General features: G+C 40.0%; 1 protein-coding gene and 1 long non-coding RNA gene across 5 annotated transcripts in view; one reads left to right on the forward strand and one right to left on the reverse strand.

Annotated features, from left to right (window-relative positions):
- The window catches only part of MCPH1 (microcephalin 1), a 345,817-nt gene that overhangs the window by 299,117 nt on the left and 33,036 nt on the right, over positions 1-13,664 (forward strand). For 2 of the 4 annotated variants that reach the window (XM_082375233.1, XM_082375227.1), the window contains one exon: positions 128-6,637. The exons of the other annotated variants lie outside the window; for them this stretch is intronic. In XM_082375233.1, the coding sequence (XP_082231359.1) occupies positions 128-239 (112 nt within the window). In that variant the 3' untranslated portion in view covers positions 240-6,637. Of the gene's footprint in view, positions 1-127; positions 6,638-13,664 lie in introns of those variants that run through there. 4 annotated transcript variants of the gene reach the window in all.
- Positions 1-13,664, reverse strand: part of LOC309619777 — a 160,461-nt gene that overhangs the window by 113,729 nt on the left and 33,068 nt on the right. The window lies entirely within an intron of this gene.

Genomic DNA, 13,664 nt, shown 5'->3' on the forward strand with positions numbered 1-13,664 from the left:
GAGCAGAAGTGCTGGTGCCAAATTCTCCTAGCTTTTTTCATTTGAAAATGTATTTTGTATTTCCAAAGGACATTTTTGGTACATATAGAATTCTGGGTTGATAGCTTTTTTTTTTTTTTTCTTTCAGCACTTTAAAGATGTTTGACAGTCTTCATGCCACCGTGGTTTCAGATGAGAAATCTTCCATCATATGTAATTTTTGTCTATATGTAATGTGTTTTTATCTACTGCTTTCATAGTTTTTCATTTTTTCTTCTTCTGTCTCTCTCCTCCCAGTCTGTCTCTCCTCCTTTTAGTCTTCTTTTCCCCTTCCTCTTCTCCCTTATCTGCTTTCCACTCTATCCTTCTTCCTTTTGCAGTTTGATTATGATGTGTCTTGGCATGGTTTTCTTCAACTTCTTCCTGATTGAGGTTCACTGAGGTTTATGTTTTCCCTCAAATTTGGTAAGTTAAGCATGCCAATTATTTTCTAAATATCTTTTCTGCACCAATCTTTTTCTTCTCCTTCTGAGACTCCAATGATATAAATGTTAGATATTGTTTCAATATTGTCCCACAGGTCCCTGAGGCTCTGTTAATTTTGTTTTAAATCTTTGTTTGCTGTATACTTCAGATTGGATTATTTCAATTAAATATTTTCTAGTGTGTCTCTTTCTGATGTGTCCATTCTATTGAGCCCATCCAGTAAATTAAAAAAAAAATTTGTATTACATTGTATTTTTCAGTCCTAAAATATTCATCTTGTTCTCTCTTTTTTTTTTTTTTTTACTTTTTTTTGGGTTTATTTATTTTATTTATTTATTCATGGCTGTGCTGGGTCCTCGTTTCTGGGCGAGGGCTTTCTCTCATTGCGGCAAGTGGGGGCCACTCTTCATCGTGGTGCGCAGGCCTCCCACTATCGCGGCCTCTCTTGTTGCGGAGCACAGGCTCCAGACACGCAGGCTCAGTAGTTGTGGCTCACGGGCCCAGCTGCTCCGTGGCATGTGGGAATCTTCCCAGACCAGGGCTCGAACCCGGGTCCCCTGCATTGGCAGGCAGATTCTCAACCACTGCACCACCAGGGAAGCCCCCTCATCTCGTTCTTTTTAAAAATAGTTTTTCTCTCTCTGTTGAGAACTTATTTGTACCTTTTGTTTATCTCAAGCATGGTTATAATAGCCGCTTAAAGACATTGTCCACGGATTCCAACATCTGAGTCATCTCACTGTTGGCATTTGATTGCCTTTTCCCTTGAGAAATGGTCATACTTTCCTTATTTTTTTGTATGAAGTAATTCTGCCTTATATCTTAGACATTAAGTATTTGTGATATGAGACTTGGGTCCTGTTTGAGCACTTTGCGAATGCTCATTTTGTGTTGTCTGTTTTAGCAGGCCATCAGCCTGGTTAGGTTGAGACTGCAAGTCCTTTTTGCCTTCAGTGGGCAGTGTTTTCCATCTCGGTTCAGTTTCCCAAGCCTTTCTATTCTTCACTGGGTCTGTTCCGTGCATTCACAGCTCTGGATGAGCATGGGGCTTGTGCAGATTCCTACACAGACTTGGGGGATGACCTTCTCAAACTCACTTCTCTCTTGGATTTCCCTGACAAAGTCTGACTCTCCAGGGCCTCTTTCCCCAGTTCCTCTGACCATAAAGATAGTTTTCCCTTGGGATTTTAGGTGCCTCTGAAAAGTGAGTTAGCTTTATGGCTGAGCCAAGAGAGAAAAAAGGCAAAAAAAAAAAAAAAAAAAGAAAGAAAAGAAAACAGCTTTCCCATCCCCACTGCCCTCTTCAGCTCACAGGGTCCCCTTTTCTTAGTTCTCTGGCCAGAAAAAATAGGATTTCTCTTGGAGGTTTTGCAGTCTGCACGTGCTGTGTAGTTCTGCAACTCAGACTGCTCAGGTGAAAGTCAGGAGATAAAAGAAAAAAACTCCTGGACACTCACTGGTACTGGTCATTTTTCAAATTCTTACTTCCCCCTCAATCTGCCTGATGTTGTTTACTTTTCAGTCCTCAGGTAGTTGCTATTTGTATCCTTTTTGGAGATGTTAGCTACAATCAACTAGAGAGTTAAGGAGTAACAAATGTTTGTTAAATGAAAAAAGTAAGTCTCATCTATCTCTCTTACTGGGCTCTCAGCTCCAGGAAGCACGGACTGTGTCTCTTCTCCAATGTGATGTGATGTGCCTGATCCAGTGTGGTACATGGTGAGATCAAAATAGGTTTTGAACTAAATAATATTGGGCAAAGAAGAATGAGGAAGAAAATATTGAAATGATTAAGAAAAAAGAAGTTAACCAAGAATATGTATAAGGTGACTAAATATGAGATAATGATACAAGAATGATGGATCTTTTGCTTAAGACAGGAGATTAATGATAAAAACTCTGTAGACACACCAGGGTTTTGAAAGATATAAGTAGAGGAATTTTGCTGTTGTAATATTAAATAATAAATAAAGCTCTTGGCAGAGAAGGCAAACCTGAAAGTAATATACTGTTCGGTAAACAATAGAAATTGGCATGGATTTCCAAAAAAGAATAAAGCAATCATTTAAAAATCTGGGCTTTAGGTTTTGATAAGAGAAACAGTAATAGCGTGAGGTATAGAAAATAAAGGAAGAGAGGAAGCCTACTGTCCAACTCTGAACAATGCCTAATGAAAGGTTTGAAAGCCAGAGACAATGGGAGATGTCCTTTCTAACTGCTCTATGAGGTGTCAGTGCTCGTCCAAATGTAGCCTCAGAAAGACACTCAGATGCCGGATAACAAAATGGTCACAGGTCAAGGCAAGTGACCCATACCGAGGGTCATCAGTACAGAAGAAGTAACATTACGTAGGGTGGCTGCTGACATCCCTTGGCAGGTGACAAGGGGAATTATCACGGGGACTCTTCAGTGGAACGGAAGAGTGACTGATGTTTAGCCGCACAGAGCTGTAGGCCGTTCAAATGGTCTGTCTCCAGGGGTAGTGTTTTCTTTACAAAAATGAAAGGGAGCAGGGGGGAAAGGAACATTTCCAAAATACGTATCTTTCAACAGAAAAAGAACAATGTGTTTAAATCCCGTAAATTATTAGAAGAGTACCGATTCAAGAAATGGTATGGTTGAATCTTAACAGTCTTATTTCTTTCGGAAATTTTGAAGCTATTTATAGGAAAAAACTTTTAAAAATAATTTAAATGATTTTCAATATTTGTTTTAAAGCATGAAAGGCCTTAAACACTGAATATAACAATATGGTCACCATTTCTAGCCAATGTGGTAATTATTATTGGATTACAGACATATAGAAAAAGAGGTGAGTGGGGGAGGTGAGGAGGGAGAAACGGCACTAGCAACACCAGTGATAAACTGTGAACGATGTCCAGTAACTTATGAGGAAAGCTGGGGAGAAACCTTCCATGCTCTAGTGATCTCTGACGAATGGAACGACCTTTAAATTTATACTTTATTGTTTGCAAGTTAATAATAACTTGTAAACAAGTCTAAGTGTGATTTTTGTCCTACTGGATGAGCTATAATAAAATTGAAGTTAAGCTGCAGAGAAAGAAATCAGAGTGCTCACTCTAAAGTCCATTTTAGGGACTTCCCTGGTGGCACAGTGGTTAAGAATCGACCTGCCAATGCAGGGGACACGGGCTCCATCTATGGTCCAAGAAGATCCCACATGCCTCGGAGCAACTAAGCCCATGCACCACAACTACTGAGCCTGCGCTCTAGAGCCTGTAAGCCACAACTACTGAGCCCACGTGCCGCAACTACTGAAGCCTGCAAGCCTAGAGTCTGTGCTCCGCAACAAGAGAAGCCACCGCAATGAGAAGCCCATGCATGTCAAAGAAGAGTAGCTCCCGCTTGCCGCAACTAGAGAAAGCCCACACACAGCAATGAAGACCTAAAGCAGCCAAAATAAGTAAATAAATAAATAAAAATTAAAAAAAAAAAAGACAAAAGCTCTGATAGGGTGTGTCGCTCTCAAGAAGAAAAAAATAAAGCAAAGTCCATTTTATCTGCTGAGATAAACAGAAGCATATGAAGCCAAATTTAAATCTGCGTGAAGAATATTCTTGATTGAGCATGTACATAAACACATAAGCCAAATGCAAATAAAGTATAAGAGTGGGGAGGAGTGGGAAGCCCAGGTTATGTAGTGTAGCTTAGTCTCAGCATATACTAGCTGTGTGATCTGGGCAGGCTCAGGATTTCTTAGGCTCAATTTCCTCACCATTAAGATAATAGACACTTCCCTGGTGGTCCAGTGGGTAAGTCTCCATGCTCCCAATGCAGGGGGCCCAGGTTCAACCCCTGGTCGGGGAACTAGATCCCACATGCGTGCCACAGCTAAGACCTGGCACAGCCTAAATAAATAAATAAATATTAAAAAAAAAAAAAAAAAGATAATAGACTAGCTCAACATTTCAGCAGTACTTCCTGGCTCCTCTTATTGTAAATTTTGGATGACTGGGATGTTTCTCCTTCTAACATACAAAATAGGAGGATGCATATTCCTGACATGCAGATGACATTGTTTATATCACTGGCCCTGCAACCTAACTACCATTAGAAACAGAGACAGAGGTCAATTATCCTAAAACAAAACTTGTCATTTTTAGTAGGTACCTCCCAACTTGTAACTGGTTTTTAGGTAATAATAATTATTATTATTAGGTAAAAATAATTATTAGGTAAAAAAAATTATATTAGGTAAAAATAATAAGGCAACTTAATCTGTTATCCACGGATAAGGAACTAGCTCATTCCAGAAAGTATAATAAGTTACTTTCTTCAAAGCTAAACATTTAAAAATAATTATGAGACTATGTAACTAAAAGCTAATAGAGAAAAATTGGGAAAATTTGGTTAATTAAAAAAGATCCAAAAAAGGGCAGGCAAATGCAATGTGGTACTCTGGATTGGATTGTGGAACAGGAAAAGGACATTACTGGAAAAACTGGTGAAATTCAAATAAAGCAAAAAGAGAAAAACAACTTGTTATATACAAAGAAATCCCCATAATCATATTTTAAAGCAGAAACTCTGCAGAACGGGAAAAAATAGCACAATAGATTCAAAGTGCTGAAAAGAATAAAACTCCCAAACCAAGAATACTCTATCCAGCAAAGTTATCATTTAGAATTAAAGGTGAGATAGAGTTTTCTTGACAAAAGTTAAAAGAGTCATCACCACTAAATTGCCCTTACAAGAAATGTTAAAGGGAATTCTTTAGGGGAAAAAGTAATGGCACTAATTAGTAGCAAGAAAACATATGAAAGTATAACTCTCACTGGTAAAGGTAAATATATAGTAAATGTAGGGAATTAATCACCTGTGAAGCAAGTATAAAGATAAAGGCAAAACTTGTAAAAATAACTATAACTACAATAATTAGTTAGGGGATACACAAGATAAAAAGATGTAAAATGTGAATTAGAAACATAAAACGTGGGAGAGGAAGAGTAAAAATATAGAACTTAAGAGTGCATTCAAACTTGTTATCAGCTAAAAAACAGACTTATAAATATAGGTTATTATATGGAAGCCTGATGGTCATCACAAAGCAAAAACCTATAGTAGATATACAAAAGATAATGGGAAAGGAATATAAGAATACCAATAAAGAAAGTCTTCAAACCACAAAAGAATAGAGCAAGAAAGAAGGAACAGAGTGGAACTACAAAAACACCCAGAAAACAATAAAATAGCAATAAGCATATACCTATCAATACTTACTTTAAATGTAAATGGACAAAATGCTCCAATCAAAAGAAGGAGTGGTTGAATGGATTAAAAAACAAAACAAACAAACAAATTAAAAAAACAAGACCCATCTGTATGTTGCTAATGAGACTCACTTTCAGATCAGAGCAAAAATAGAGTCTAAAAAACAATAGAAAAGATAGATGAAACTAAGAGCTGGTTCTTTGAAAAGATAATAGACAAACCTTTAAGCCAGACTCATCAAGAAAAAAGAAAAAGCATAAATGAATGAAATCAGAAATAAAAGAAATTACAACAAGTAACACAGAAATACAGAGGATCATAAGAGATTACTGTGAACAACTACTGTATATGCCAACAAATTAGACAACCTAGAATAAATGGATAAATTCCTATGGTATACAACCTACAAAGATTAAATCATGAAATGAGATAGAAAATCTGAACAGACCAATTACTAATAAGGAGATTGAATCAGTAATCAAAAACTTCCCAACAGTCAAAAGTTCAAAACCAAATGGCTTTAATGGTGAATTCTACCAAATACTCAAAGCATATCAATCTTTCTCAAACTCTTCCCAAAAAATAGAAGAAGAGGGAACTCTCCCAAACTCATTTTATAGAGCGAGCATTACCCTGATACCAAAACCAGACAAGGACGACACAAGAAAAGAAAATTACAGGCCAATGACCCTGGTGAACATAGATGTAAAAATCCTGAACTGAATATTACCAAACTGGATTCAACAATAAAGATCATACACATTATCAAGTGGGATTTATTCCAGAGTTGCAAGGATGGTGTAATATCCACAAACAAGTCAATGTGATACACCACATTAACAAAATGAAGGGAAAAGAAAAACATATGATCATCTTAATAGATGCAGAAAAAGCGTTTGAAAAAATACAAAGTCAGTTCATGATAAAAATCCTCAGGAAAGTGAATGTAGAGGAAACATACCTTAACATAACAAAATCCATGTATGACAAGCTTAGAGCTAATAGCATACTCAATGGTGAAAAACATTTTACAGCTTTTCCTGTAAGATCAGGAACAAGACAAGAATACCCATTCCCGCCACTTTTATTCAACACTGTATTGGAAGTCCCAGCAACAGCAATTAGGTAAGGAAAAAGTGAAAGAAATCCAAATTGGAAAGGAGAAACTAAACTTCATTATTTGCAGATGACATATTATATATAGAAAATCCAAAGACTCCATCAAAAAACTATTAGAACTAAAAAATTCAGTAAAGTTGTGGGTTACAAAATACACAAAAATTTGTTGTTTTTTCCATACACTAATAACGAATATCAGAAATGGAAATCAAGAAAAAAAACCCATTTACAGTTGTATCAAAAGAATAAAATACTTAGAAATAAATTTAACCAAGGAGGTGAATGATCTGTATATTGAAAACAAGACATTAAATAAATTGAAGATGACACAGATAAATGGAGACTTCCACGTCCATGGAATGGAAGAATCAATATTGTTAGAATGTCCATACTCCCCAAAGCGATCTACAGATTCAATGCAGTTCCTATCAAAATTCCAATGGCATTTTTGCAGAAATAGAACAATCCTAAAATTTGTATGGAACCATAAAAGACCCTGAATAGCCAAGCAATCTTGAGAAAGAAGAAGAAAATTGGAGCCATCATGCTCCCAAACTATATGACAAGGCTATAGGAGTTAAAAGAGTAGGTATTGACATAAAACTGACACATAGATCAACAGAGAGCCCAGAAATCAACTCACACATATGTGGTCAATTAATTTATGACAAAGGAGCCAGGAATATACACAGGGAAAGAACAGTCTCTTGAGTAAATGATGTTGAGAAAACTGGTCAGCCACATGCAAAAGAATGAACTTTAACCACTATCTTACATTAGACACAAAAATGAACTCAAAATTGATAAAAGACTGAATGTAAGACCTAAAACCATAAAACTCCTAGAAGAAAACATGGATGATAAGCTCCTTGCCATAGATCTTGGTTACGATTTTTCAAATCTGGCAACAAAAGAAAAAGCAACAAAAGCAAGTAAACAACTGAGACTACATTTTTCAATTTAAAAAGCTTCTGCACAGCAATGAAAACCATTAACAAAATGAAATGGCAACCTACTTAATGGGATAAAATATTTGCAAATCATATAACTGACTAGGGGCTAAGATACGAAATATATAAAGAACTGATAGAACTTAATAGCAAAAAACAGACAATGATTTAAAAATGAGCAGAGGATCTGAATAGACACTTTTCCAAAGAAGATATAAAGATGGCCAACAGGTACATGAAAAGATGCTCAATATCACTAATTATCAAGGAAATACAAATCAAAACCACTATGAGATATCATCTCTCACCTATGAGAATGCCCATTATGAAAAAGACAAAAATAACAAGTGTTGGTGAGGGTGTGGAGGAAAGGGAGCCCTTGCGCCCTACTAGTGGGCATGTATATTGGTGCAGCCACTATGGAAAACAGTATGGAAGGGCCTCAAAAAATTAAAATTAAAACTACCATATGATCCAGCCATTTACTTCTGGATATTTATCCAAAGAAAATGAAAATACTAACTCAAAAATATATATGGACCCCCATGTTTATTGCAGCATTATTTACAATAGCCAGATATGGAAACGAAGTGTCCATCAACAGATAGATGGATAAAAGAGATGTGGTATACACACACACAATGGAATATTGTTCAGCCATAAAAAAGAATGAAATCTTGCCATTTGCAACAATATGGATAGACCTCGAGGGCATTATGCTAAGTGATATAGACTCAGAGAAAGGCAAATACAGAAAGAGCTCTCTCACATGTGAAGTCTTAAAATAAAAAAAAAAAAGCTCATAGATACCGAAAACAGATTGGTAGTTGCTAGAGGTGGGGATGGGAGAAATGTTTTCTTTTTTTTAGTTTAAATAAGTAGAAAAAATAACTTTAAAAAGCTAATCTATAATGTTAGAAGTTAGGATAGTAGTTATTGGGTGCAGGCAGTGAATAAAAGGGATTGGGTGCTGCGAATTCTGCCTTGTTATCTGGGTATTGATTACATGGAATTGGTTTGTAAAAACTTTCCAGCTGTATGTTTATGATACGTGTACTTTTCTGTATGCATATTATAACTCAATAAAAAAAACTTTAATGCTGAAAAACTAGCAAGATCTTTTGGGTGGTGCCCCTAGAAAGGGAGTGCTAGCTCCACACTCCTGCCCCCATACCTGGTTTCATGCATCGTTTCCTTATGGGTGCCCCTGAGTTGTATCCTTTGTATTAAGCTCATCCTCTAGCCCAGCTAGAGATACAGTCAGTTCAAGACGTCGCAGTCTAGGCTACCTCCCCTGCCAGGGCAGCACGGATGCTCAGATACAATGACGGGGCCATGAGGGACCCCCTCAGTGCTGGGGGTGTGGAGCCAACGTGAAGCACAGTGACAAAGAAAAATATTCTCTTTCTCAAAAGCACAGTTTAAATGCTCTTTGCTGGCAAAGGCAATACTCTTCCTAGAACCTTCTCCCCAGTTCTGGTGCCACTGCAAAGGGAAGTTAAAGAGCTTCAAAATCACCTAGTAGAGGTTTGATGATCCACATGCTTAATAGAAAAAAAAAAAAAAAGAAGAAGAAGAAGACTGGTTATGGAGTTGGGAGACAAACCTGTCTGCATCTACAGCCTCATGGTGGTGACCGTGAGGCACCACTTTCAGGTACAAACTTGGACGTGAATGGCATCACCCAGTATCCAAGAAAACATTTTTGGTTCAAGATGGCAATGTAGGGGGATTCTGAACCCCACTCCTCCCACAAACACACTGAACCTACAGCTACATATGGAACAATTTTTTCTGTAAAAGAAAAACCCTAAAAAGTAGCTGAGCGATGACTACACATTAAGCAAATGAAAAGAAAACCACAATGAAACTAGCAGGAGAGGCTGACACAGTGTTACCACAAACCCACCACCAGGCCGGGCCACCCCATCTGGGAGGGAACGCACAGCCCTGAGCTTCTCCTTGGGGGACAGAGGGTTTCATCCTCCCATCAGGCATTCCAACTTCTAAGACCTGCTCCCGAAAAATAAGCCCCCGAATACCCGGCTTTGAAAACCAAAGGGGCTCCTGTGCCTGGGACCCACAGGCTACAGCCATCTGAGAAACGGCTAATCACACCCAGACTTCATGTGAAAGAGGCTCATTGGCTAGTCTTAAAGCACCGGCCCGAGTGGCAGGCTTCCAACTTAACATGTCCCTAGAGGCCTGCAGGGATACTCACCGGGGGCAGAGGCTGCTAGGGGCCACCTACCCCTGCCGTCTTTTTTTTCCCCCCAAACCCAGGCCTTCTCCCCGCACCTGATGTTCCCCTCTGCCAAGCTCCAGCATGCTCCAATTTTTTTTTAGCTCCAGGCCTTTCTTTGTGCTTTCCCCACACGGCAGCACGCATCAAGCTCCCCCCAACCGCCTTGCCCGAGGCATCAGGCATGATCTGCTCCCTCTCCCTGTGCAGCGCTCCAGAGCACAGGTATGTCCCCAGGGGCGGGGGGGAACCGTCACCCACATCCGTGGCCCTGACTTTCGTGTCTGGTGCTACAGCTTCTGTGACTGCCACTGAGGAGAAGCGCCTCGACTGCCTGGCTGGGGAGGTCAGGGGGCCTCACGTTCCTGGCACCCAGTGGCCTGTGAGAATCAGGGAGATAGTCCTTGGCAGACTGCCCGCCCCCAAGGGCACTGCACAGGCGGCAGACTGAAACACACCCCTCGTCCTTCTGAGAAAGAGGCCTGTTTGTTTGCCTAGGAGCTTTGGCTGGGGGCAGGATTCTGGGGCCTATGGAGTTGCTCTTGGGAAATGGGGCCAGCGATGCAATCTTCATGCTCTCCCTCCGCCTCACTCCAACTTGCCGGATCTCCCTGAAAGGAGCACGATTTTTGTAGCTACCACCAGGGGACACCCTGTACATCACCTGGCCCCTGTGGCCAAGGGGCTCGTGCCTGCAGGTCCCACAGGGTGTAACTGATGGAGAAAGAGTTCTTAAACAGCTACCAGACTCAGGGCACAGCAAGAGGAAACAGACCCAGGAGTTCAATCTTTCTGTGAAAGGGACCAATTAGTTTACCATCGTAGCTGCAGCTTGAGGTGCTGGCTTCTAATTAAACACACATCTAAGGCTGACTGTGACCCTTTCAAGAGACCTCGGGCGGTGGCACTGTCCTCTCACTCTCTCTCTACCATGCTCCAGCGCACCAGTATCTCTCAAAGGGGAGCTGTTACAGGTTTCTGGTGCCCCAGTTTCTGCAGCTGCCCCCCAGGGGATGTCCCTCGAGCGCCTGGTCCTGGTGGCCAGGGAGGTTTGCTCCCGGCTCCCGTGAGACTATAACAGTTGGAGAGACAGTTTTGGGCAGGTGACCACCCTGAGGGCAATGCACAGACCGCAGCAGACTGGAACACACTCCCAAGTTTTCTGTGAAAGAGGCTAATCTGCTTATTCTGGAGCTTCGGACTGAAGGGCAGGCTTTAACTTTAACACACATGCAGGGCCCTATGAGGAGCTCTCAGGGAACATAGGTTGGTGGACGTCATCTCCGAGCTCTTCCTCTGCTTTGCTACAGCCCACCGCGATGTCCTAGAATGGAGCTTATACACACCTCTGGAGCCCTGATTTTTGCGACTGCTGCCCAAGGGACACCTCCAGATCACTTAGGTCTGATGACCAACAGCACAAACACTTGCAGTCCCACAGGGCTGTGGATATTTGCCCACTTGAAAAGCTGCTGCCTGTGGGTCTGGCTTCCAATCAGCCTGAATCTAAGTGCTGACCGCGATCTTCCCCTCTGGGACATGGACAGGTCTTCGCACACCCTCAACAAGTGGGAGCTATTACAAATAGAAGAGACCACTTCAGCAATAAATAAGGTTTGAGAGACAACCAAGAGGTAGAACATGGTTGAACAAGAGGGTTCCTCTCCTACGTGAGACACTCCTTCAAAACCGGGAGAGGATTAAAAGAGGGCTTCCCTGGTGGCACAGTGGTTGAGAACCTGCCTGCCAATGCAGGGGACATGGGTTCGAGCCCTGGTCTGGGAAGATCCCACATGCCGCGGAGCAACTAGGCCCGTGAGCCACAACTACTGAGCCTGCGCGTCTGGAGCCTGTGCTCCGCAACAGGAGAGGCTGCGACAGTGAGAGGCCCGCACACCGCGATGAAGAGTGGCCCCCGCTCGCCACAACTAGAGGAAGCCCTCACAGAAACGAAGACCCAACACAGCCAAAATAAATAAATAAATAAATAGCGTTCCCGTTAAAAAAAAAAAAACCAGGAGAGGCGTCTTTCATCTAATGCACAGAAGCAAACACAGAGTGTCAAGCAAAGTGAAGAAAGAGAAGAGTGTGTTCCAAACAAAAGAACATAAAACCATGAAGGAAAAAAAACACATAATGAAATGGAGATAAGTAATTTTCTTGATAAAGAGTTCAATGTCCTGGTCATAAAGGTGCTCAGTAAACTTGGGAGAAGACTGGGTGAATAGAGTGAGAACTTCGACAGAGAGAAAATATAAGAATGTACCAAACAGAAGTCACAGAGATGTAAAATACAATAACTGAACTGAAAAAATGCCTTAGAGGGGTTTAACAGCAAACTAGATGAAGCAGAGAAAACAATCAGTCAACTTGAAGACAAGGCAGTGGAGCTCACCCAATCAGAGCAGGAAAAAGAATGAAAAAGAGTGAAGATACAGGACAGCATCAAGCTTACTAACATGCCTATTACAGGGGTCCCAGGAGAAGAAGAGAGGAAAAGGGGCAGAAATCTTTTTTGAAAAAATAATGGCTGAAAACTTGTCTAACCTGGGGAAGGGAATAGACATCCATAACCAGTAAGTCTAGAAAGTGGCAAGGGAGAGGAACCCGAGGAGACCCACACAAAGACACATCATAATTAAAATGTCACAAGTTAAAGACAAAGAATATTAAAAGTAGTAAGAGAAGAAAAACTTGTTATGCACAAGGAAGTGCCCATAGGACTATAAGCAGATTTTTCAACAGAAACTTTGAATATATTCACTCCCTTATGGCCTGCAAAGTGCTGAAAGAAAAAAACTTCCAACCAAGAATAGTCTCTCCAGCAAAGGAATCACACATAATTGAAGGTGAGATAAAGGGTTTTCCACACAAGCAAAAGTTAAGAGTTGAACATCACTGGATTGGCCTTATAAGAAATGTTAAAGGACATCTTTAAGCTAAAAAGAAAGGGCATTAAAGAGTAACAAGAAAACACATGAATGTATAAATCTCACTGGTAATTCTAAGTACATAAAGAGGTAGTGGGTTAATCACTTGTAAGGCTAGTCCAAAGATTAAAAGACAAAAGCAGAAAAATAATTTGTTAATGGGGTACACAAGATAAAAATGTAAAATGTGACATCAAAAACAAAATGGGGGGTTATAAGTATAGAAGTATAGAATACATTTAAACGTATGTTGTTATTAACTTAAAATAGGCTCTTATAAATATAAGTTGTTATGCGTAAGCCTCATTATAACCACAAGCAAAAACCTATAGTAGATACACAAAAGATAATAAGTATCAATGCATACCACTAAAGAAGGTCATCAAACCACAAAGGATGAGAGCAAAAGCAAGGAATTACAAAACAGCTAGGAAAGAATCAAAATGCTGATAAAGTACCTATCAATAATTACTTTAAATGTAAATGGAGTAAATTCTTAGAAGAGTAGCTAAATGGTTAAAAAACAAGACCCATCTATATGCTGCCATCAAGAGATTAGTTTTAAGTGCATACACAGAGAGAGAGAGAGTGAAGGGATGGGGAAAGGTATTTCATGCAAAGAGAGAAACCAAAAAGAGAGCTGAGTAGCTTTACATATATCAGACAAAATAGACATTAAAACAGACAGTAATAAGAGACAAAGAAGAGCACTGCATAATGATAAAG

This window comes from Balaenoptera borealis (assembly GCF_965194805.1).
Source record: "Balaenoptera borealis genome assembly, chromosome: 21".
Classification (NCBI taxonomy): domain Eukaryota; kingdom Metazoa; phylum Chordata; class Mammalia; order Artiodactyla; family Balaenopteridae; genus Balaenoptera; species Balaenoptera borealis.